The 24,034-nt window shown below is 42.1% G+C and overlaps 1 protein-coding gene across 1 annotated transcript; it reads right to left on the reverse strand.

Annotated features, from left to right (window-relative positions):
* Positions 1–20,492: 20,492 nt before the first annotated feature.
* LOC308294400 (hatching enzyme 1.2-like) lies at positions 20,493–21,302 on the reverse strand (the record flags this gene model as incomplete). The annotated part of the gene is made up of 1 exon (XM_080737133.1): positions 20,493–21,302. The coding sequence occupies one exon, from the start codon at positions 21,300–21,302 to the stop codon at positions 20,493–20,495; it is 810 nt and encodes a 269-aa protein (XP_080593259.1).
* Between the last annotated feature and the right edge of the window lie 2,732 nt (positions 21,303–24,034).

Genomic DNA, 24,034 nt, shown 5'->3' on the forward strand with positions numbered 1-24,034 from the left:
TGTGTTTACACAACGTCCTGAGACCAACCAAACCGCTGTTTTGACCTCACAGGTACCCTTACTTGTCAAACGGCTTCTGCTCTGCACCAGAGCAGGGAGAGGAGAGCCTAGAAAGGTAGGGGAGGGAGGGGTCTGTTTGACAAGTTAGGGTGCCTGTGAGGTCAAAACAGCGGTGTGGTTGGTCTCAGGATGTTGTGTAAACACAATCCAATAAAAAAATTCTGACTTTGAAGCTAAAGAAATAACCGCACTAGCCTAAGGACAATCCACTGTGTTAGTTATGAGAGAGCCCGCGAAATCTAGCAACAGGGGCAGCCGAAATCTAGCAACAGGGGCAGCTATGAAAAAAATCGACTAAAGAAGGTATGAAGGGGTATGATAAAAGGCAGATTTAACCCTATATGTGTTTTGGTCTGGATGTCTCCTTTAAAAAGGAGACAAAAGGTGCGGTGCCAGTGCCCTCGGGGTGCCTTGTGCTGTATATTAGGCATCCTTTTTTCGCTAGTCAATACTGGTGCCTTGTCACCAGCGTGTCATCAGCAAGGACGAGGTTTTCCGAATGGAAACGAATTAAGTCAAACAGCGGCCATTGCTCTCTTCACCTCTGAATTTTATTACCTTCTTAAACGCTCTCAAACTCCTTTTTTGTGGCACGGAATTTACTTTTAAGAGATTATAGGATAGTATTTAGTTGTTTGAACGTCATGTGTGGTCAATTCACCATGACATATCGCCACGAGAAAATCTCGATAGTCCGAGGTCCCATTAGTCTGAGTAAGGTTAGGGTTTAGGGTTAAGGTTAGCATTCACCACCGCTGGCAAGTTAGCATTCACCAGCCTCGGACTATGGGACCTCAGACTAATAACACATTGCTACGGATAGATGCTTATCCCGGGAAGATACACGCCGTTGCTATGAATTCTCTGTCAGCCGTGGCATACACACACAATGTTTATGAGCACTTTCTACTTTAGTACTGATACTTTTGTACTTTTACAAGTAAATGTGCATGGAAATGCACACAGACACAGCACGCACACTACATACAGTATACTGAGGTAAATGTGAGCAGTGAGCAGGAGCCATAACTTTATTATTCTTTGTTATGCTAAAGAAGATGACAAGCGCAACCTGATTATATCACGACTGTTGTCCTTTCTAGTTTAGGTCTGGCTAAGGGGCCTGGCTTCCTTGAGCTTCAAAAAGCCTACTATCCTGTTGTCCAATCATTATAGCTTTCCTCCTGATGATTATTTTCCAGAACCAAAAGGCCTGGTATTGTGTACACAGTGTTTGAAGTATGGATGAAGCATGGTGCACAATCACATTTCAGGTTATTGCATGGGACATGAAAGATGTGTAAAGGTCATTACCATGTTGCTATATTGTCACACACACACACACACACACACACACACACACACACACACACACACACACACACACACACACACACACACACACACACACACACACACACACACACACACACACACACACACACACACACACACACACACACACACACCTTGCTATTTTGGTTACTTTTGCTTGACACGCTTGTTTGACGACGTAGGGTATTCATTTACCAAAAACATAAAACGTTGAAAGATACAAGGTTTATGCCCAACAGCAACAAAATGCAAAACCAGAAGCATTAGTGAGCTGTTCATCCAAGACACGCTGCCCGAGGCAGGAGAAACAGAAAAGGTTATCGTTGATATAGAAAAAAAGACGAAAGAAGAAGGAGCACTCCCATTGCCGCTCTTTGGAGAACAAAGAGAATGAATAATATTTAATTTCCTAGGGTTCCATAGCTGACGGGTAGATTAGACAAACAGACAGTCTTATTATTATTATTTTTTACATTTTTATTCAAGGTTTTACATTTTTTATAACATGCAACCACAAACAGTCTTATTGAGGGCGAGAGGGGAGCGTTCAATCAATGGCTGTTTTATTACTTAAGTCTACCGTGCTGTTTGTTGGGTTGTCATAACCTCATGATCTTCATATCTTTACATCTTATCTGGCTAAAGATTTTTTTTTGAAAGAGCGAGAGATGAAAGCTGTCTGCCTCAAAGAAGTATGTGCCTAAACCAGCAATTCTGTACATTGATGTGGACCTGTGTGAGTGTGTCTTTTGCACCAGGATTTTCATATGGAATAGATATCAGGGCTTAAACCTAACTCTTTCAAGTGAATACCCTGACATACTGTATACACTATGGAGCTTTATATATAGTACAGGGGTCTTCAACAGGGGGTCCGGGACCCCTAGGGGGTCCTCAGAGTTACTACAGGGGGTCCTCCAAATCTTTGTGTGATAGATTTCTTCACTTGAACCCTATAGTGTCCATATCCGGGGAACTTTAGCCAAAAATAGCACATCCACAAGCTCTCAACGCCGTTGTGAGCTTGTAGATCGGCTATTTTTGGCAAAGAGCTTTGGTGTAGATGGGAAAAAGAGCAGACTAAGTACAGAGTGAAAGCTCAAGCTCAAGTATTGACGGTTCAAGTGGTTAAATATCTGGAGAAACAATTTGACATGAATCCAAAATACACTGATGATTGTGCTGTCAAATGATTAAACTATATGGAATCTATGAAAAGGTTGTGGGGGTCCCTGCTTCACCTAAGGGGTCCTTGGCCTGAAAATGTTGAAGACCTCTGCTATAGATTCTTCCCCTAAAGACTAAACAATCTATTCCCCAATGATATCACACAATCGGTAACACAAAGAAAATGGTAACAGACACAGTATTGCAAACAATCTGTAAACCCAAACACACCCGATCCATCGATCCCAAATCAGCTGACACCTCATTATCAACAGTCAAAGAAATATGGGAAAATGTTTAACACAAATGTTGCATGGAGTCTCTACCACAAAATCTTTTGAGATGGGGTTCCGTGGCCAAATCCAAAATCCAAATCTAATTTGGGGGTCGTTCACATGAAAATGTTTGAGAACCACTGTTAAAAAGGACAGACTTCACAGCAGTTTGTGAAGTATTTCATGTTAATGCCTCAGTGATACCTTTGTAGATGTCAACAAGAACAGAAGCCAGACAATTTCTAATCAAGTTGCACAGACGGCACGCATAATCACCAATGTGCACACACTCACAATCACAATATCTCTCCAAAATGCTTTTCTTGTTTTAATCATTAATTAATTACAAAAAGATAAATAAAAGAAGCTTCTGCACACCTAATGAAGTTTGGAAGGACCTATTTTTGTTTCCATTATGCAAGCTAAATTGACATATCTTAATTTTATTTTTTATGTGAGTGAAGGTAAATCCTGTGCATGAAATTATGTAATATGAAATAAGGCACGGTGATGCACTCGGTAGTGCTGTTGCCTCACAGCTAGAAAGTCATGGGTTTGATTCCCGCTGGGGACACTAGTCTGTGGGCGCTGGGGGTGTGTTCTCTCCTTCGCGTCATCAGTGCCCATACCCTGTGGGGTTGGCAAAAGGGCCTTTCTGTGTGGAGTTTGCATGTTCTCCCCGTGTCTCCTAGCGTAGGTACCCTCACAAAAACATGCAGTAATCCTGGTCTCTATAATGCATCCTCTGGCCAGTCGGGGCGCCTGATGGAACTGGTTGGAGTCCAATAAATAAATAAATAAATACATACATAAGGCAATTCTCTTCATTATTTTTGCCCCTGAGTTGGTATACGCAAACACACACTTTCTCTGGTTCAATGTAATCTTTCACATACACATGAATCCTCACACACACACACACACACACACACACACACACACACACACACACACACACACACACACACACACACACACACACACACACACACACACACACACACACACACACACACACACACACACACACGTCCATCTTAAAACAGATTAAATGTGAAGCAGGCAGTGGTCCATCCACATCTCTGGGTTCAGCCTAATCCGGGTCTTAATCCAGAGAGAATCCTCCTGAAATCAGCTAGTCTCACACTGGAGGTGTCAATCTAGAAGGAGATTACCCTGCTTAGTCACTAGGGGGCATGTGTGCACGTTGTGGTGTGTGGTTCTGTGGGTACCTGTACAGTGTGTGTGTGTGTGTGTGTGTGTGTGTGTGTGTGTGTGTGTGTGTGTGTGTGTGTGTGTGTGTGTGTGTGTGTGTGTGTGTGTGTGTGTGCACGCAAAAATATGAGGTTTTAGTCATCCGAGTAGTGCCCTATCAATTTGATGCCCCAATAATATTTTTAAATCTTGTATTGTGTGCATGTTTTTAGATAATATTATTAGAGAATCATATACAATGATGCTGTCTTGCGCGATGCAACCATACCTCAAAATCATATAGGACGGAGGCTCTAAGACCTCCTCACTGGCAGGTGAACCAGTAGGATACAACAGCAGGGACGACACACGCGTGAGGAGGAATTAATTGGCATTAACGAATAAACTAGGGAGAAACGGGGTAAAAAGCCATGTACAGAACAGTTGTCTTATAATCACTCTATCATTCACTCTGTCATTATCTCATTATTACAGGACTCAGGATTCAATCCATCCAAGAATGAAGAGGGTTTTATGTGTCACTCGTAGTATAATTTCTATGAAATGTGCAGTACAGTAGCCTATATTGTGTATTGTTAATAGTCTATTACTTCTGTCATGCATAATACAGAGGTTAATTTTCTCAAGATGGTAAAAGGGACAGCATAAAAGATGTGGATTACACCAGTTATTTTCGTTATGAAGCAAACACCACTCCCCTGGTCTGGACTGTCCATACAAAAACAGAGAACTGTACTGCTTGGATGAATTCCAGGTCCATCTCAGTAGAAGTTAGTTTCATGTCTCAGATAAGATTACATTCTCCCAGTCCATGATCCTATTAATCATTGTCCTCAACTCGCACATTTTTTATCTTCATCGATTGGGCGTTTGCAAGCTTTATGTTCGAGAGTGGAGCTCAATGCAATTTTGGCTTAAGCTGTTGCCTCTTTCCCCAGTAGCTTTAGGAGAAGAGGTGCCATTGTTGTTGCCGTTGTTACCTCCGTTGTCCGCCAAGTATCTTTCCTCACCACAAAGATCAGAAATCTGGTGATCCCACATAATCCTATATCCAGTCTACTGCGGTCAGAAAAAACTAAATAAAAGCAGAGCCTTGGCAGACTGACCGCAACAGCAAGTGACGTGGGGCATGCCACTTTTGGGAAGCCCCAACCACAACCACAACTGCTATTCATTCATTTACACTCATCCACCGGAGCTGCGCTGCATGCTCTGCTTCAACAATGACCTGCTGCTTCCTAGGCCACCTCTTTCTCTCTCGCTCTCTCTTATCACACCAGGCACGTGCACACATAGACATCAAAGGGGGCTTGACCCCCTGCCCTTTTACCCGTTTGTAAAAAGTGCCCTCTCCCGACCATGAATGGAGTTTTTACTATGGTGAAAGAAATGGAAAAATGCCCTCTTTCCATGCTATACCTGAAGGCAGCATACAAGAGCATTGCTTTGTCCAAACTCTCCTGAACTTGAATGCAGCATCGTATGTTGAAATAATTGCCCTTTCTGTATAGAAATCCATGCTGTTACGCAGCATCTCCAATATTGGCTTGATTATGCTTAGTTCAGTGTGGTGTGATATTATCAACAAAAGGCCCTTTTAGACATTTCAGCCCCTGCCTCTCTAACATTCTGTGCACGTCCCTAACGCATGCCACACACACACACTGAGTAAAACCCACAGCTGCTGTGTTGGCTAACTGTAAGCTCACAGGGGGGGCATTTTAGAAAGCCCTATAATCTATCACAGAGTCTGGGACAGCACCTGCACTGGCTAGCTGACTGATTAAATGGTTGCCTGGCTGGCTGAATAGCTGGCTCGATGGGTAACGGCCCGGCCGCCTGGATGGACCGAGGTGCTGGCTCAGAACCCCCAGAGATCTGTAATGTCCATCCCAGAAGAGGGAAGTCATTACTGTGCCAGCATCTATCAGGGGGAAGGAGACAGACATACAGAGACACGCAGATGTGCTCAGTGCATTCACCATAATAGCCATACTGTAGGCTACTGTATGTATGTGTAACATACACACACACACACACACACACGCACACACACACACACACACACACACACACACACACACACACACACACACACACACACACACACACACACACACACACACACACACACACACACACACACACACACACACACACACACACACACACACACACACACACACACACACACACACACACACACACACACACACACACGCCGTATAATGAACCCAGTGATGTTAATAGGTTTTTAATGTAATGAGTCCCGGGACCCAAGGAGGGTCTTTCGGATGAGTCCCAGGGATATTTTATGGGTCCCACAAAAATTCAACGCGTCATGTCATTTTTGACAAAGTGCAGCATTTAACTTGAATTGGTTATTATATGGTTATGTTCATGTTACGTAGAAATGTGTCTGAAAGAAATGGACCACAATTCCAAATCTTACAATTTTAATACTTCCAAATAGTCATGTGATGGTTTGATTTTTTTTATACCGAACCGGTAATATCGGATGTTGACCACTTGGGGGCGCAGATAGAAGCTTTTACAGAGTCTTCATAATCAACAGCCATCTGTTATTTTATATACATCGATAATATATAGATCTTCTCAGTGAGATGTCTCCTGTTTGTATGGGGGAAATGCTCTCTGCCGTGCTTGTGTTTGCTCTGCTGTACAGAGAACTAGTGGACTGGGTCAAAAACAGTGCATTGGGATTGCTTGTAGATCGGCTACTTTTGTTTTGAACGGTTGATCATAGAGGGACGTGCCGCCCCTCTATGGATGCGGGAGGGCAAGGCACAGGCGGCCGCGGTGGTCCGCTGCCCCGGCGGACACCAAAGGGACGGCGCCGCCACGAAAACACTATAATCAATCAAACCGTTAGGCAGCCTAGGCTACATACATACTATCTCAGATAGCATACATGCTAGGCTAGCTTGCTTCCTCCGTGTTGTAGTTGAGCCAATAAAGGTTATTTGACCATGTTCACCACGACGTTAATCGTTGCTATTGTTGTAAAGACGCAATGAAGACCTGTGTGGCTTCTAACACGTTGTCCAATATCCACCACATCTATAAACAATAGCGCGTGTATCCAGTTGTTATTGAATGAAGAGGATGAAGAGGACAGGGGGAGAGGAGGCGGGGTCGCTGTCTGAGCAGTGAGCAGTGAGCACGTCACGTTTCTGCGCCGTGCTTTGCCATACACGTTCTGTGGGGGAACCCTTTTTGGTGTATCACCTAACACCCTGTGCCACTATGGTCAGAGAGCGGCCCAGTGCTACGCTAAAACTCAGGCACCCATTGAATTCTGTGACCATGCACGGACACACAAAATGGCGTTCAAAACACACTGTCGTTAGTTCTATCGTCTGTTTTAAGACTTTCTACGCGGATTTCATTTGTGTTAACATAGCGTAAAGTAGCATGCCTTCACCCATGAACAATGGTGGCGTCTGTGGACTTTATAAAATATATTTTTTTTCGCGACGTGGTAAATTATTTTCACGTGGACTCCAATGGAGGCGATGCGTCCGTGGGACCCCAGAACACTGACGTGAATGCGTCTCTAGGCAACGTGAATGCGTCAGAGACGCGGGACGCGCACGTAATGACGTCACTGTGAACCAATAACAAATTGTATATGTATATTTTTTAAATACTACATTTACATTGTTTGAACTAATATGTGCTTGTTAGAATTCCGCATCTGCACCCAGAATCACAGTTACTGTATAATAGTATGGTAAACCCTACTGGTAACTTTTATTGCAATATCGGCATATCTGTCAATTTGACCATGCAGATAAACGGATATCGGCCAAAATGTAAATATTGTGCATCCTTAATATCCATGCAGTCTGTGTGAATCACCCTGTCACCATAGTATCACATGACTCGATTCCCTTGGGCATTAATCTTATTATTTCATTTTCTCAGATACCGTACTGTCACAGGATCCCTGGTACCCTGTTCTGTAAATTATACAGCCACTAGAGAGGGTACAATGGAGACTAGGAGATAATCACACACACACCACAGTGATAGAATTAGCAATAAGTATTTAATATGTACCATGGTCTATGGGGCATTGCCACATGTATGCCGTCTGTGTCAGAGCAGCATACAGACAATGGCAGTGACGTCATTACGTGCGCGTCCCGCGTCTCTGACGCATTCACGTTGCCTAGAGACGCATTCACGTCATTGCCCTGGGGTCCCACGGACGCATCCACGTTAAAATAATTTACCACGTCGCGAAAAAATATATTTTTTAAAAAGTCCACAGACGCCACCATTATTCATGGGTGAAGGCATGTTACTTTACCCTACGTTAACACAAATGAAATCCGCGTAGAAAGTCTTAAAACAGACGATAGAACTAACAACAGTGCGTTCTATCGTCCACCGACGCCATTCTGTGCGCCCATAGATGGTCACAGAATTCAATGGGTGCCTGAGTTTTAGCGTAGCACCGGGCCGCTCTCTGATCATAGTGGCACAGCATGTTAGGTGATACACCAAAAGGGGTTCCCCCACAGAACGTGTGCAACTGACGGCGCAGAAACGTGACGTCTCTACACTGGCAAAACAACAGCGTCGCGGTCAGGGTCCCTGCGGAATGAACGTGTCGCAAACAGCATTTCGTTTCATTAATATCCTCGCCAGAAACTGCCTGCCGTCTGTCTGTCTCTTTCTGCATGCAGCGGAGCCACCGCACTCTGCACTGCAGCAGCATGAATGAACGTGCTCTCTCTGTCACTCTGATGTGATGCTGCTACGTTTAGCTACATGCTAAAGCTACTGCCGTGGCTGCTCTCTGGCACAGTCAGTGAGGCTGGCAGAGGGTCATAAACTCATTAAGTCATAAAAAGACGTCTGATTTTCAAAGCGGAGAAACTAATTATCTGTGATTTACAACAGCAGTTCTCCGGAGCGCTCCACTTTCTCATAGTATTACGTCGAGTGGTCTCTCCATACACAGAAGAATACTCAAATGTTTTACTTAAGTAAAAGTATCTTCTACTGCAAGTTAAAAGTCCGGAATTCAAAATGTACTTGAGTAAAAGTATAGGCTACACTTTAGGACTAAAAGTAAAAGTACTCATTATGCACAATTATTCTGTATCACATGTTACCAAATAATATCCTTTGAAAATAGCCATGGCTGAAGTGGTTATGTAGGCTATACTTTTCAAAGTAACTAGTAAAGTTTTCAAGTAATTGTAGTGGAATAAGTACAATATTTGCCTCTGAGATGTAGTGGAGTAGAAGTAAAAGTAATGAAAATTGGAAATACTCCAGTAAAGTAAAAGTACCTTAAATTGTACTTATAAGTTACCTTTTTATTACCTCAAGAAAAGAAAAAAAAAGAACATTATTGCACCAAAGTAATCAACAAGCTAAAACTATACTATCAAAAATGTCCAAACATTAGCCTAATTGTAAAATAATATAAGATAGAGGCAAATATAAATAGCCGATCTAAAAGCTCACAATGCAAAAAATAAATAAAATGGGGACCCAAATTGGGGACCCATAATTTTTTTCTGGGACTCATTCGAATGACCACCTGTGGGTCCCGGGACCCATTACTTTGAAAACCTATTAACATCACTGCAATGGAGGGTGATATTAAAATGTCTGCTTCACGGAGAGGAGGCACCATAAATACCAGGCCTTTTCTACGACACAGGAGTCATTGAAACTGACATGAGAAAATGGGTTTGGACTCATATTGTATAGGTTGCTTTGTAATTGCATTTGCAGAGAATTATTGGTCCATTCCCTGTGGCGTGGTTCGTGCTTCCTATTGTGGAAAACACCTTTACAGTGTGAGCTTTAGACTGATGGCACACTAACGTCAATCTATATCTGACAAATGCATCATTGATATACAGTAGGGGGCCTTTATCCGACACCTTATACAGGTATATGACTTACAACCTGCACAATCGTTTCTGTAGACATTTTAGGAATCAAATGGCTTCTATTTCTTCCTGGGTTGGACCCTCGGCCAGGCTGCGATTATAACAGAATTCTCATTGCTGCTTATTAACCCAAGAACAGATAGGGAAAACCCAGGGATGTCTAATCTTTAACTGCTACATTGTTGCTGGCACTGGCAGGCAGAAACCCTGTACAGTATGTCCAATGCGACACTAGTCATTCCTTGTAATTGTTGCCTATTTTTGATACAGTAGAGTGTAGTGTAGAGCTAGTTATGGTATGCAGATGTATACTAGTAGTCGGAGGCCTTAGGGAGATAGAATGGTAATTTTGTGCTAATCAGTCTAAAAGCGCCAAATATTGCACAGAGCATGCTCTAATGATTTAGCTAGGGCACCCGAGATGGGAGACCAACTTGATTTGGCCGCTGTGACGACCCCGAAGGTCACCGACTCGGGTGCCCTAGCTAAATCATTAGAGCATGCCCTGGGATACATCTGTGCAAAAATTGTATCTATCAAATCTGTTGTTAAAACAGATGCTCTGTTTGATGTTTAGCTGATATCCTACTTATTTTTTTTTTATAAGCACAAAACTTCATCATTACCCTTACAGTCGTTTGTTGACTAGGGTCCATCCGATCTTGCACTAGAGTGTCTGCTAAATGCCTAAATCTAAATAGTAAAATGGAAGCAAGAGAGTGAGAGCACAGCAGACAGACTAGTGTCTACACAGCAGCTAAACATTGTGGTCAGATAATTGGAAAATAATGCACCATCTGAACATTAAACAATGGAACTTCTGGGAGACCCAGCAATTAGCACGGTTGTTTACAACACAGCACATCACCATGGTAATGACTCTGCACTGTAAACTGCTTCACTCAGGAGACAAAACAATGTGGTGTGTGTGTGTGCGTGTGTAAATGCATGTCTGTTCATGTGTGTGTGTATGTGCATTTCTGCTCATGCATGTACAGTACATGGGGAACGAATGGTGGCTATTTGTCATTTATGGCATTGGTTCCCAGAATTTTTCAGCTGAGAGCACGAGCCGAATCTGAAGCCGGTGGGACATGGATTACATACTGTACATACATACTCAGAGATTTCTCGCATTTATTCTAAGATAAAGTCAATCTCCACATAGATCGACGGGTTATGTAGTACTTTGGCTGAAATTCACAATACCGGATTTCTTGCACTCAAACAATACATGGAACTCATCCCTCATGAAAGTAAAATACAGACGTGTTCACTTACTAAATATACAAAAGTAAAAATACTTTAGCAGATCTATAAGCACACAAAATGTGAGCCTGTAGATTGGCTATTTTCAAATAGCCCCTATGGAGGGACAACAACCTATGGTTGGTTAATGTATGTTTTGTGTTAATAATCAAAATCTGCAAAGTAACTATACTAAAGTTGTCAATAATTGTGGTGGACTAAAAAGTACAATATTTGCCTCTGAGATATAGGGGATAAACAAATGTATATAACAAAAGTATAACAAATGTAAAAAAGTGGAAATACTCAAGTAAAGCAAAAGTACCTCAAAATTATACTCAAGTACTCAAGCAAACTACAGTACTAGAGCAAATGCAATTAGTTACTTTTGAGGACACACTCTCTCCCCCTCTTCAATCCACGTGTCTCCTCCTCCTCTGTCTCTGTCTCCCTCCATCTTAACCCATTTAGTGCTCCAGACATGAACGGGTTAAATGTCTAGCGTGCCGCTCACAGGCTCCTATACGCATCCATTGTCTTATTTTGAAGGCCAGAAGTCCATTGCGTAAACACTTCCGGGTTGACGTCATGACGTCATTCAACGGGAGCGGTCGTCATCCCATGCCGATCCTAAAATGGCCGATCGATGCCTTTGTTATTATGTTTTTGTAGCGAAAATCTAATGCCATCCTTGGCTTTAAAAGTGTTGTTTGGAGATAATGGATATTAACTCTTATTCTGCTTTGAACGTTCCTGTTCGCCCCAATTTTAACGAGTGAGGACGGCCAATACGGCGCTCGTTCGTTTACCTCGTCTGATGACTGATGCCTAAGCTGATGAGGGGTCGTGCCGCCGTGTACTGTAATCACATCGCGAGCAGTGATGTTCTTAAAAATCCATTATGCGTTGACATCAACGGAGACCATTTTGCTTCCGTGTTGATTATCTCAGGCCCTGGGGCTGTGTGTGCATTTGTGTCTTCCCATTGTATGGGAAGAGGAAGCGGCCACATTCACATTAATGGCATTACGCCCCCCCTCTGCTGGCTGGCCTGCGAAAGCGCAGCCTGGCAGGCAATATAAGGCAAAAAAAAAAAGAAAAAAAAAAAGTCTCTAAATCTACTATAACGTTGCAAAGGTAAGCCGCTTTTTGATGGTGCCAGACCCAATAAATAAATAAATAATCTGGCAGTAAGAGAGTTAAAGATGAGATCGGCCGTCGGCCTCCATGTTATGGGATTACTATTTTGTGCACGTGGATCCGTGATGATGATGAATCGGCGACGCCGATCGTGCCCAGACCTTCCGCCGGTTTATAGGGTAAGAACGCCAGTGTTACTCTATATACAGTATTTTTCGCGAGTATACTCGGGATCGGCACTCTAAATACTTGAGTATTTTTCACGAGTATACTCGGGATCGGCTAGAAATGAGTTAATCAATCTCTCTTATTCAGACTTTGAAGACCAGATAAAATAATCTCAAAACAAGGAGCGCTTTAATCAAATATGACACAAATAATATAATAATGTACAGAAACCCTCCCTCTCTCTCTCTCTGTCCTCCCCTACCTCTATCTTCATGATGCATTCATGACATCTGCGTCATACGGTACGTCCTTGTTCTGCTCTGTCCTAGTTTCTCTAGCGTCTAGCCTCACTCCTACAAGGGATATGTTACGCAAGGCGTGGTTCTCAACCTTTTCAGGCACTGACCTCCCCAAATAATCATATTCAAACTGGGGACCCCCCAAAATAATCATATTCAAACTGGGGACCCCCCAAAATAACCATATTTGAACTGGGAACCCCTCACCCTGTAAATGTAATGTAATGTAAATTAAAATAAATAAGATCAACAAAGAGGGCACACGCACCAGTGTCCATAAAGTGCATGAAGTCACAAATTATGAGGTATTTCCATTAACATCCTTTCAAAGCATTTCTGACATTTCAGTGCAATGGGCAAAAGGCCCCCAAACCCTATCATAGCCTATATTTCACCTTTCTTCTTAACACATCGGATGCCCACGTTAATTCAGGGTTTACCCTCGCAGGGGCCCATCGTCTCCATGGCAACACGTCATTTACGTACCTTCGCGTCGTGGAAAAAGTATCCGTAATACGTTGAGTAAATGTAATCCAAGTATGTCCAGTTTATTTTCACAATGATCTTTTCTTTCAGTCAGGACAGCTTTTTACCAATCTTGGGCCACAGCGTGTGTGTCACGGGCGGTAGAAAGGGTCGCGTTTTGAACATGGTGATTGAAAAAGCTAGACCAGGAGAAGAATCCGCCATGTTACGTTACCTCCGCCGTGTCACTGGGAAAATAGTATCCATGATACGAGTAAATGTAATCCACGGATGTCCTGTTTATTTTTACGATAAAGTTTTCTTTCAGTCAGGACATCTTTTTATCAAACCTGGGCCACAGCGTTTGTGTCACGGTAGGTAGAAAGGACCGCGCATTGAACATGGTGATTGAAAAAGCTAGACTAGGAGAAGAATCCGCCATGTTACGTGTATCTCCGCCAAGACTCCGTTACTGGGAAAATACTAGTATCCATGATACATACGGGTCGTGCGAGCCTGCGAGGGGACGATAGAGTGCAGTGCAGGATAGGAACAGAAGCTTGTGATTGGCTGCAGGGAGACTGCACATCCTGGTCACGATACATACGGGTCGTGCGAGCCTGCGAGGGGACGATAGAGTGCAGTGCAGGATAGGAACAGAAGCTTGTGATTGGCTGCAGGGAGACTGCACATCCTGGTCACGTGTACCGCGCTGCATTTTGGGAAATGTAGTGTTTTTCCCATATTGTTGGCGTTTGATCACCGTGGTAGAGCCTTCATTGCGGTAGCAATGTACAGTAACTACAGTACAGATTATTGTAAAACGCGTCAAACGCGTCGTGGGCCTCCAGAGACATCAAAGAGATTGGCGTGTAGACACCTCGTGGGCACCCGATGTGTTAAAGTTGGACTGAAATGGCTTTGAGCATTTTATTTTGAAGTATCACTCTGAAACGCAAGCCTGTGTGTTTCTGAACCAATCAGAAATGACCAGCCCTTCAGGCGATGGGACGGTAAAATCTGACTCATGTGATGCCTTATGTTTATGTCTGTAGCCTCTTTAGCCTGCAGACGCAAGCAGAGAGACACGACCAGGCTGCCTCTTGTGCAGAATGTTTGTAACCAAGTTGCTTATTTTTCTAACCTATAATGTTTTCAGATACATATTGTAGCGTGCTGATTAAGTTTACAATGACTAATACACAGTCTGGATGTCATCCTGAATGACATTCAAAACAGAGCAGCTGTGTTTGGAGCAGCAATGGGAATCAAACAGGTGAATGTAATCAAGGTTCATGTATATTAAATAGGGTCTTGCTCCGTCATCACGCAGCACGTTTTTGTTCACAGGAAAGAATTAAAGATGCAGTGCCATGATTTATTTCCCCCCTAAAACATGATTATCAGGTATTATGATTATACTAGGAGGAGGATTTATTCCAAAAAAGTGTACAGAAAATTAAAATGAGTTTTTTATGTGGCCACACCCACCAGTTCATTAAGTATGCCTGGTTGTTCAGGTGGGTGGTGACCCAGCTGAAGTTAGCCACACCCACAGTGTTGGGTGAATGGTAAAAGGGGAGGGGATGATTATATGATGTCACTTAATCACTGTTTTTGGATCTGCACTTTTGACCCACAAGGTGTCAGCCTCCAGGAAGAAATCCAAAAATACAAACGGAATACATAATTGCTCATAACAACCACACCAGGGGGTCTAATGAAGTACTGTCAACCTCATAGACACATGAAAACCAGAAAAAGAACAAAACTATGGCACCACCTCTTTAAGATTTAGCTTTTTATGGACTTTGGATATAAAAAAAAAAAATTGGCATCTGTTAGGAATGCCCATATGATTACCACGGATAAGCTCTAAAAATTTGAAAAACTTTGAACCTCTCCACTTCCCTCCACCCCCGCTTCTTCTCCTCCCCTCTTATTTCTCTGTATGCGTCTTGAGGTGTCTTGTTTCATCCTGATAAAGATTAAAGCAAGCAGCAGACTCCAAATGATGTAAAAAAAAAAGGCTTTGGCAGGACCAAACTTCCGTAATGAAAGTGCTTTATACTCGCTGCCGATCCGCTCTAAGTTCTGAACTTTAAACCCTAACCCATGCACTGTGAACAGTGATTTTACCACGGGCCGTCTACATTATTTGCAACCTTTGTCTCAGAGTTTGCAATGTTTGGCTACTTGTTGGAGGCGTAAGAACTGCCAAAACAAACTTTGTGTTTGTTTGCTCATCATTGTTTAGTTTTTTTCTTATTATTAGTGACCTGATGAAGCCGAAAAAAGTTTGACTTCATATGCTGAAGGCTTTAGTTTCTGTCCTCTCTCTACTTTTGCAGAACAAGAAAATATTAACTTCTTTTAAAGTGTTTCAGATGGAATTCATAGTCTCAGATATGGAGAAGGCTCGGACCACTTTTTTTCACGCCATGGAGACTAGAGTTCAATAATATTTTTAGTTTTTTGTCACAAAGACAAAAATGTGAAAACAATAAATTTACCCCCATCCGGAATCAATGGGGGTAAATTTACTCTAATCAAATTGTTGTCTTAGGAATGTGACAAAAACCAAAAAATATTATTGAACTCTACTCTCCATGGCATGAGTAATCAATAGAAAAAAAGTCATTTTGGGGGTGAACTACTCCTTTGACCTGTCTTCTGTTTCTAATAACCGTTAGGATTACAGGATCAGCGACGGTGTTACTGTAGGTGTTGGGTTTGTAAAGGACAGCTTCTGAAAATTTGCCTGAATCCTATCGCAATCCTAGCCCAATCCTAGCCCAACCCTACCCTCCCCTGCCCCTTCTTTGTATATACTTACTTACTTACTGTTTAGACTCTTTTTTCTTTGTTCTCTCATTTTTCTTTTCTTTATATATCTACTGCATAGTACTGTGTCCTATGCAAACTTCTAATTAAGTCTTCAATCAATCAATCGTTCTATTGTGAGATTGCCATGTACAAATCCCAATGTGTTCTGTCTACTGAGTTTCAGGTTAGAATGAGAAAAGTTGCTTTAAAAGAAATTCCAGTTTACAGTCAAACACTTCAAGGCAAGCCAAGGAAGAATTAAAAGTCAGCAGTCAGTAATGTTAAAAACCAAAACCCAAGCCAAAACTTTAGTCATGCGCTCAGACCGTAACTTCAGACACATTAAGACATTACAAAGTCAGCCTACTACCACTTCAAGAATATACCAAGGATTAAAGGACTTAAGTCTTCAGAAAAATGTGCCCATGCTTTCATCTTCAGTAGACTTGAATACTGAAACAGTGCCTTTACTCAAAAAAGATCTACCAGACAACAGCAGTTGATTCAATACAACTGCCGCCTCCGTTTTTACTAATACTAATGATGATCCACTCTAATTGAGTGGATTCACGATTGGTATTCAGAGCAGGGGTCTTCAAAGTTTTCAGGCCAAGGACCTCTTAGTTGAGAGAGAGACGAAGCAGGGACCCCCACAGCCTTTTCATAGATTCCATATAGTAGTTTCATTGTTTGACAGCACAATCATTAGTGTATTTTGGATTCATGTCCATGTGCGTGTTTTCACTTTTCAGATATTTAACCACTTGAACCGTCAATACTTAATAAACTTGACCTTTTACCCTGCACTTAGTCTGCTCTTTTCCCCCTCTACACCAAACCTAAAATAGACAATCTACAAGCGCGAGGCGTTGTGAGCTCGTAGATCTGCTATTTTCGGCTAAAGTTCTCCGAATATGGACGCTAGGGTTCAAGTGGTTAATATGAAAAAGGTGAAAAAAAGGTTTCTACAACACAAAGATTTGGAGGACCCCCTAAGGGTCCCGCGTCCCGGACCCCCTGTTGAAGACCCTTGATTTAGCATAATTCCTACCTAATCAGAAGCCCTCGGCCATGTAGGTGTATGTTTTAACCTAGTATTGCTATAGTTTCTAAAGGGTCGGAGAACTAGCCCTTTAAGCCAATGGAATGGCCATGTCTGTTTCCCTCTGTGACTCAAGGATGGATCGCATGGGGATCCATCATCTGTCGGCCTCATGTCTCCACTCAGCATCGTTTATTGAGTTTCAACCTCTTCATGGTGTCAGAGCAGGGACACACACACACACACACACACACACACACACACACACACACACACACACACACACACACACACACACACACACACACACACACACACACACACACACACACACACACACACACACACACACACACACACACACACACACACACACACACACACACACACACAGCTCTTTAGCCCAGTCCAGCAAGCAGCAGTGTGTTTCATGTGTACGTACGTGCTCTTTACCTCGCTATGTTTTCCGTGTGAGATCTTGCGCTGCGTCACTGTGGTTTGAAGGGGAGATGATTGATGCATTTGCTGCCTGTTCTTTCACCCTGCCTCCCTCCCCCCGGGTGGAGCTCATTGATTTTCTGAGGTGTGGTTGGGAATCATAATCAGTCTGGGGTGAGAACCAGTAGTGGAAGAAAGTACTCAGATTTTCTTTTTTACAATGTAGAAATACTCAGCTACAAGTAAAAGCCCATATTCCGAACTAAGTAAGAATACTCATTGGGCAGTATGTCTCATTTCACAGGTTTTCAAAATGTATAAGCATCTTTTGAAAATAATCCAAGTATATGGTATACTGCAGGGCTGACAAGGTTAATGTAATCTAACTATTAATTTACAGAATGTCTGTCTGTCTGTCTGTCTGTCTGTCTGTCTGTCTGTCTGTCTGTCTGTCTGTCTGTCTGTCTGTCTGTCTGTCTGTCTGTCTGTCTGTCTGTCTGTCTGTCTGTCTGTTGTCTGTCTGTACTCTGACATCATAGTACTCACAGACAGAGATAAGAGATCTCCATAATGTATGGGCATGAAAGGGACACAGACAGACGGACAACGGTGATTGCACAACTGGACGTCAATGGTGAGTGACCGGTCTAGTAGAATAATAATCAAAATCTACAAAGTAAAGAGTAAGTATCCTAAGTATTGAGAACTGGAAATGCTCCAGTAAAGCAGAAATACTTTGTAAAAGTACTTATACTGCAGTTATACTGCACACAATACACCGGCCCTACTGCTGCCGCTGAGCACATCTCATCGGGGAAGCCAAACCAATGCACTTCAAGGCCTTTTGCTAAAGCCAAAGGTTGCGGGTTTGAATCCCAAGAGCAGCACGAGAAATCTGGACAGGAATAAGAATGAAGAATGCTCACCAACCCAGTGATATGAGCAACATGGATCAATGGATCCAGTAACACCAATCGTAGTTCATTTTTATCCTATATTTATATTTAGCTTTAGTCTTTTGAATAAAATTCCTTTTAGTTTTAGTCATATTTTAGACAGATGAAATGTTTTATTTTCAGTCGAGTTTTAGTTAACTAAATATACAGTTGATTTAATCCATTGGTTCTCAAAGTGGGGTCCAGGGACCCCCAGGAGTCCTTGAGGGAGTTCCAGGGGGTCCCCAGATAAATGATAGTTAGGAACCAAATGGAACCCTTATGGGTATGTACCGTAACTCAGATAGTGTACAAATGGAACCAAATGGACCCTAACGGTTTCATTTGGTTCCATTTGTACACTCTCCGAGGTAAATGAACATTGATTTTACAATATAAATTGGGGTCAGAGATAGAAATGCCATTAAATCGGCGTCCGTAGCCTAAAGCATGTCAAACTGGGGGTCTTTGAAATTAAAATGGTTGAGAATCACTGCTAGAGCTGTAAAAATCTTGGGGGTCCCTGGCATATCTTTTCAAATGGGGGTCCGCGGGCTAATAAGTGACAATTTGGGAGTCCTTGACATGAAAAAGTTTGAGAACCACTGATTTAGTCAACTAAAATTGTATTTGGCGGGCAGTGATGCCGTCATAATGCCCTATTTATACTTAGCTCTGTGCTTAAAATAACCAATCTACATTCTCACAACATGTCACATGGGCTATAGATCGGAGCATGGCTGACACCTGCTTGTAACCAACCATAAAATTACTTATCTTAGTTCTACAGGATCTCTTCTCCACTAGTCCTTTCTAAAATATTCGTCTATTTTTTTAATTGTGCTGCCCAAATTGTCAATGTCTACAGCATGTGGTCATAGTTTCATCATAGCGTTAGTGTTTTCATCAGTGAAAAAGGGTAGTCAAACATTTTCCATCATAGTTTTAGTCTACGAAGTGAGCAATCTGATCATAACCCTAACAGTGCACTAAACCAGAATTAATTGCCTTGCCAAAGTGTCTGAAACTGCCCTCTTTCATGAGATTCACACAGGAGGTGTCCAAGACGCACGATTGGATGATCAATAAACCCACTGATGCCATCACAGTGTGTGACAAGCCAAGTGATCAAACTAACGTTGATACTTTTATCAAAAGGTCACAATGTCTTTGCACTTCATCTGAGCGGATTCTGTGGATTTGACTGTGATGGTTTAACACTGACCGATCCATTGAGGCACGCAATGACACTAGTAAATCACCTGAGAGAGAGAGAGAGAGAGAGAGAGAGAGAGAGACAGACCCCATGAACCGACAAACATAATTCTCCAAAAGTGACATTTTTAAACGAGCAAGCCAAATTTTCAGCTTGAGCTCCTGAGAAGGCATAAGAAATCTGGGCAGGGAAATATCCTCCCTTTATACTGTAGGTACAGTGTGGGAATTTCACCCTGTTGTCGGGTTAAGATACTTATTATTGGTTGACAATGTAAATAAAGTTCTATAAAGCACATGGCACACCCAATGGGTCATAGACTTTCATATTATAGCTTTAAGAAAATATTAAGCAAGGCATGTAATCCACAATATGGCCAGGCTCTTTAGTTTAGAAGGGGCCTTCATTATTTAGTAGTAGATTAGCTGTGGAAAGACAGATAATGAAGTGGAACCTTTTTCACGTCGTTTTGTCTGAGATTTGTCTGTAGCCCCTCTCATTTATAATAAATAGTACTTGTTTTCATTCATCCCAGCAGGCGATCATTTCAAAGAATAGAACATTTTAGTTTTTTTAAATTATTAAATGTATTGGTATTTTCATTAGATTTCTCACAGACTGATAACAATAACAATCTGACCATTAATCATCATCATTCAACACACATGAGGGCTGTTGAGAAAAACAACATATCCTTATTTTCTCAACTTTAACATTTCAATCTTCAATAATAACATCCATAAAGCTTGTTGATCCTGAGGATGTCAATGTCAGACATGTCAACCCTCTGTCCGATCTGCACAGAAGAGTCTGGGATGGGAGTAATGGTCTCTGCTCCGTACGTTGTACCGAAAGCAGTCTTTCCATAATGCATGATGGAGCTGTAATCATAAGGGGTGTCCAGGTTGTTGGTGTTCTGTCTCTGGAAGTTGTTGGCAGAAGCTGAGGAAATCTTCTCCCAGTTGATCCTCACGTAGTCATTTCTGTCACTCCTGGTATGTTCATGTTGGAAGCCCAGGGCATGGAGAAGTTCATGCTGAACGATACCATGGTGAACGCAGCCATAAACAGACAGAGACAAGTCTTGCTTTCCACCACTTCTACCCAGGGTAGAGTAGCACCCTCTGTGACTCTCAATGCTGAGATAATCGGCCTGCTCAGTGTAAGGAACAAAGCGAATACAAGTGTTCCTGTGAAAGGTTTCCATAGCTTTCTCGATCGTAGCCTTTTCAGAAGCATAGAAGTAATTGCTGATGGAGTATGGCACCTCAACCAGCCCGTTAAAGGACTTTGGCCATTTGCAGGAGTCACTGTCCCACCAGCACCTCATGGCGTTCCTCTTCCTTGGAACAGCAACATCTCCCTCCATTAACGTTTGGCTAATGTCTTTGTTCACCTCTAGGATCCTCGAGGTAATGTCTAAATGCCTTGGTTCTTTGGTGTCTTCTGTACTGGGAGTCACCTGGGTGGTGTTGAGTGCTGCAGAGAGACCCAGCACTACAGCCAGGACAGCAGAGAAGAAACTCACACCCATGATCCAAATGGTGCTCCTTCCTTGGATGAAGATGGTGTTCCTTCCAGATGGAGATGGTGAAGATGGGAGAGGATCCTTGGCTGGAGAGGTCAGTGACTAGAATGGTCTCAGTCTTGGGGTTTTTATACAGCCAAAGAGGGCAGGGACCACCATTGTCCAAAGACTTAATGTCAACACACTGAAGCCTAAACAAGCATTGTATAGGGGAGGGATAATCTCTGACAACAACCTCACCCAGTGGTTTAAAATCTCTACCTGGGCGTAGACATCATTCTGAGGCTTAGTACTTTGTTTAACCAGGAAGTCCCACTGTGATTCAGTTACATTAGGCCTATGTACAGTACTTGATTAAAAAATAAAACTTACGCTTGCATCCGCGCGTGCACACACACACACACACACACACACACACACACACACACACACACACACACACACACACACACACACACACACACACACACACACACACACACACACACACACACACACACACACACACACACACACACACACACACACACACACGTCACAAGTGTGACTCATGTCACAGCAACCAAACTTGCAAATGTATTCTGTCCTTGTCCCTTTTATGCCCATATATGGAGAACCCTCATATCATCAATATTGAGACCATATCTGGGAATGCCCATCTCGCCCTTCTCACTGATATTGACTATTTCACGATAATGGGAACATCAGAGTTATAAGTGAGGAGTTTTTCCCTACAGTTTATAACCGAATCCATAATTTGCTTAGGGATCTCTGTTCAGGAAAGTGGACCAAAATTCCTCTGGATTAACATTCCTCTCTCCCAGCAACTTGTTACCACTGCAATGCGCTTAATTGTCATCAAATTGAGACCATCTGTGGTTGTCTGAACCTGTCACCTTATGGAAGCGACTCATATACATCCATGATCCAAGGGAAACTATACGGCTGGCTATGAAGTGCTTTATGCACAACTTACACTAGCATCTGTCAGTGACCAGGACAGTTAATGTGGACTAATGGATTTGATTTGTTACAAAGGGGTTGGATCTGACCGGGCAATAGGCCTGTGACGATTCACTTTTTCCCGATTCGATTCGATTTCGATTCATAGGGTGACGATTCGATTATATCACGATTATTGCGTTTTCCTGCGATTTGCGATTCGAATCACGATTATTGTGATTTTCCCCAAAAAATTACATATTTTTTATATTGAAACATTTTAAAACAATTCTAAACAATATAAAACATTAAAAGTTGAAGTGGTACAACATTACAACAACATGTTCCTGGTCAAGATGCCAGAAAACACAGAACACAACAGTCATAAAAACATTAAAAAAGATCGCTGTGCTGCAGGCCTACAGCACTGTGCTAGCTTTAGCCATAACATGACATCCTCATGACCTAAAACTGTTCCTTTAGGACCTGTACTTACTCTGACTGAAAGTGGTTATTTCACCAAATTCCCCTTCAGGTTAATTTCGCCTTAAAAAAAAAAAGTTTTTTTTTTCTTTTTTTTTTTAAAATAAATAAATAAAATCGGGAAAATCGATTCTGAACTTTGAAAATCGATTAATTGAATCGCCAGCATTAACATCACGATAATATAGTGAATCGTTTTTTTTGCACAAGCCTACCGGGCAACATGCTTAATAGGACAGAAACACCACTGTTGCTCTCAGATTATTACAATGAATTAAGCGTCATTAAAACCCATTTAGGCCTGAACACATTATTACTAGGGATGGAGCCCTAAACAAGGGTAGCTCGATAACCCGATACAGATTTATTGAGTACCCGCTATCAATAAGCTTTGGGCTTATCAAGCTTGTTATCGAGCATAGCAGCCCATATCATGTTTAAACAATCAAGACAAGAGGCGATCAAGAAATGATTACAGTACTATCCATAATATATAGACATTTAACACTTATTGCACACTAATGATTAATGAATGATTGTTTTCATGATACTTAATTGTATTTGTTACTTTTGTCAATTGTCATCTTCATAGGTGGTGGTCAGCCACAAACTCACAGTTGCAACAACTGGCCAATAAAAAAAGATACCAGTTATGTTCTGAATTTGTCGTCTCACTTCTTTCCACAAAATATTAGAAAACGCTCAATAGTGGGCTCGATAAAAGCCTGGCTCAATAAGCAGGATCAATAAGGTGCTCATTATCAATAAAAAATAACAAGCTCCATCCCTACTTATTACGCAATATTTTATGCTTTAAATATACAGCGCAGCACCGAGTGCCACGCTGCGAGCTTGTAGATCTGCTATTTTTGAAAAAACTTGAAAATTCGTGCAAATCTTTGAATATTTTGACCCGATTCTATAAGTGTCTCCTAAATCCTTCTAAGGTTTTTTTTTTTTTTAACTATGTTTCTGTCAGTGGTTCTCAAAATGTTTCATGCCAAGGACCCCCAAAACTACATGTATTTGGCCACGGGCCCCCATCTCAAAATATGTTGTTCCTCAAAATATTGTATCAAGGTCACAATGTCTTTGCACTTCATCTGAGCGGATTCTGTGGATTTGACTGTGATGGTTTAACACTGACCGATCCATTAAGGCACGCAATGACACTAGTAGATACTGAGAGAGAGAGAGAGAGAGAGCCAGTAACCGACCCCATGAACCGACAAACATAATTCTCCAAAAGTGACATTTTTAAACAAGCAAGCCAAATTTTCAGCTTGAGCTCCTGAAAAGGCATAGGAAACCTG

The sequence above is a fragment of the Nannobrachium achirus genome, assembly GCF_963921795.1.
Source record: "Nannobrachium achirus genome assembly, chromosome: 11".
Classification (NCBI taxonomy): domain Eukaryota; kingdom Metazoa; phylum Chordata; class Actinopteri; order Myctophiformes; family Myctophidae; genus Nannobrachium; species Nannobrachium achirus.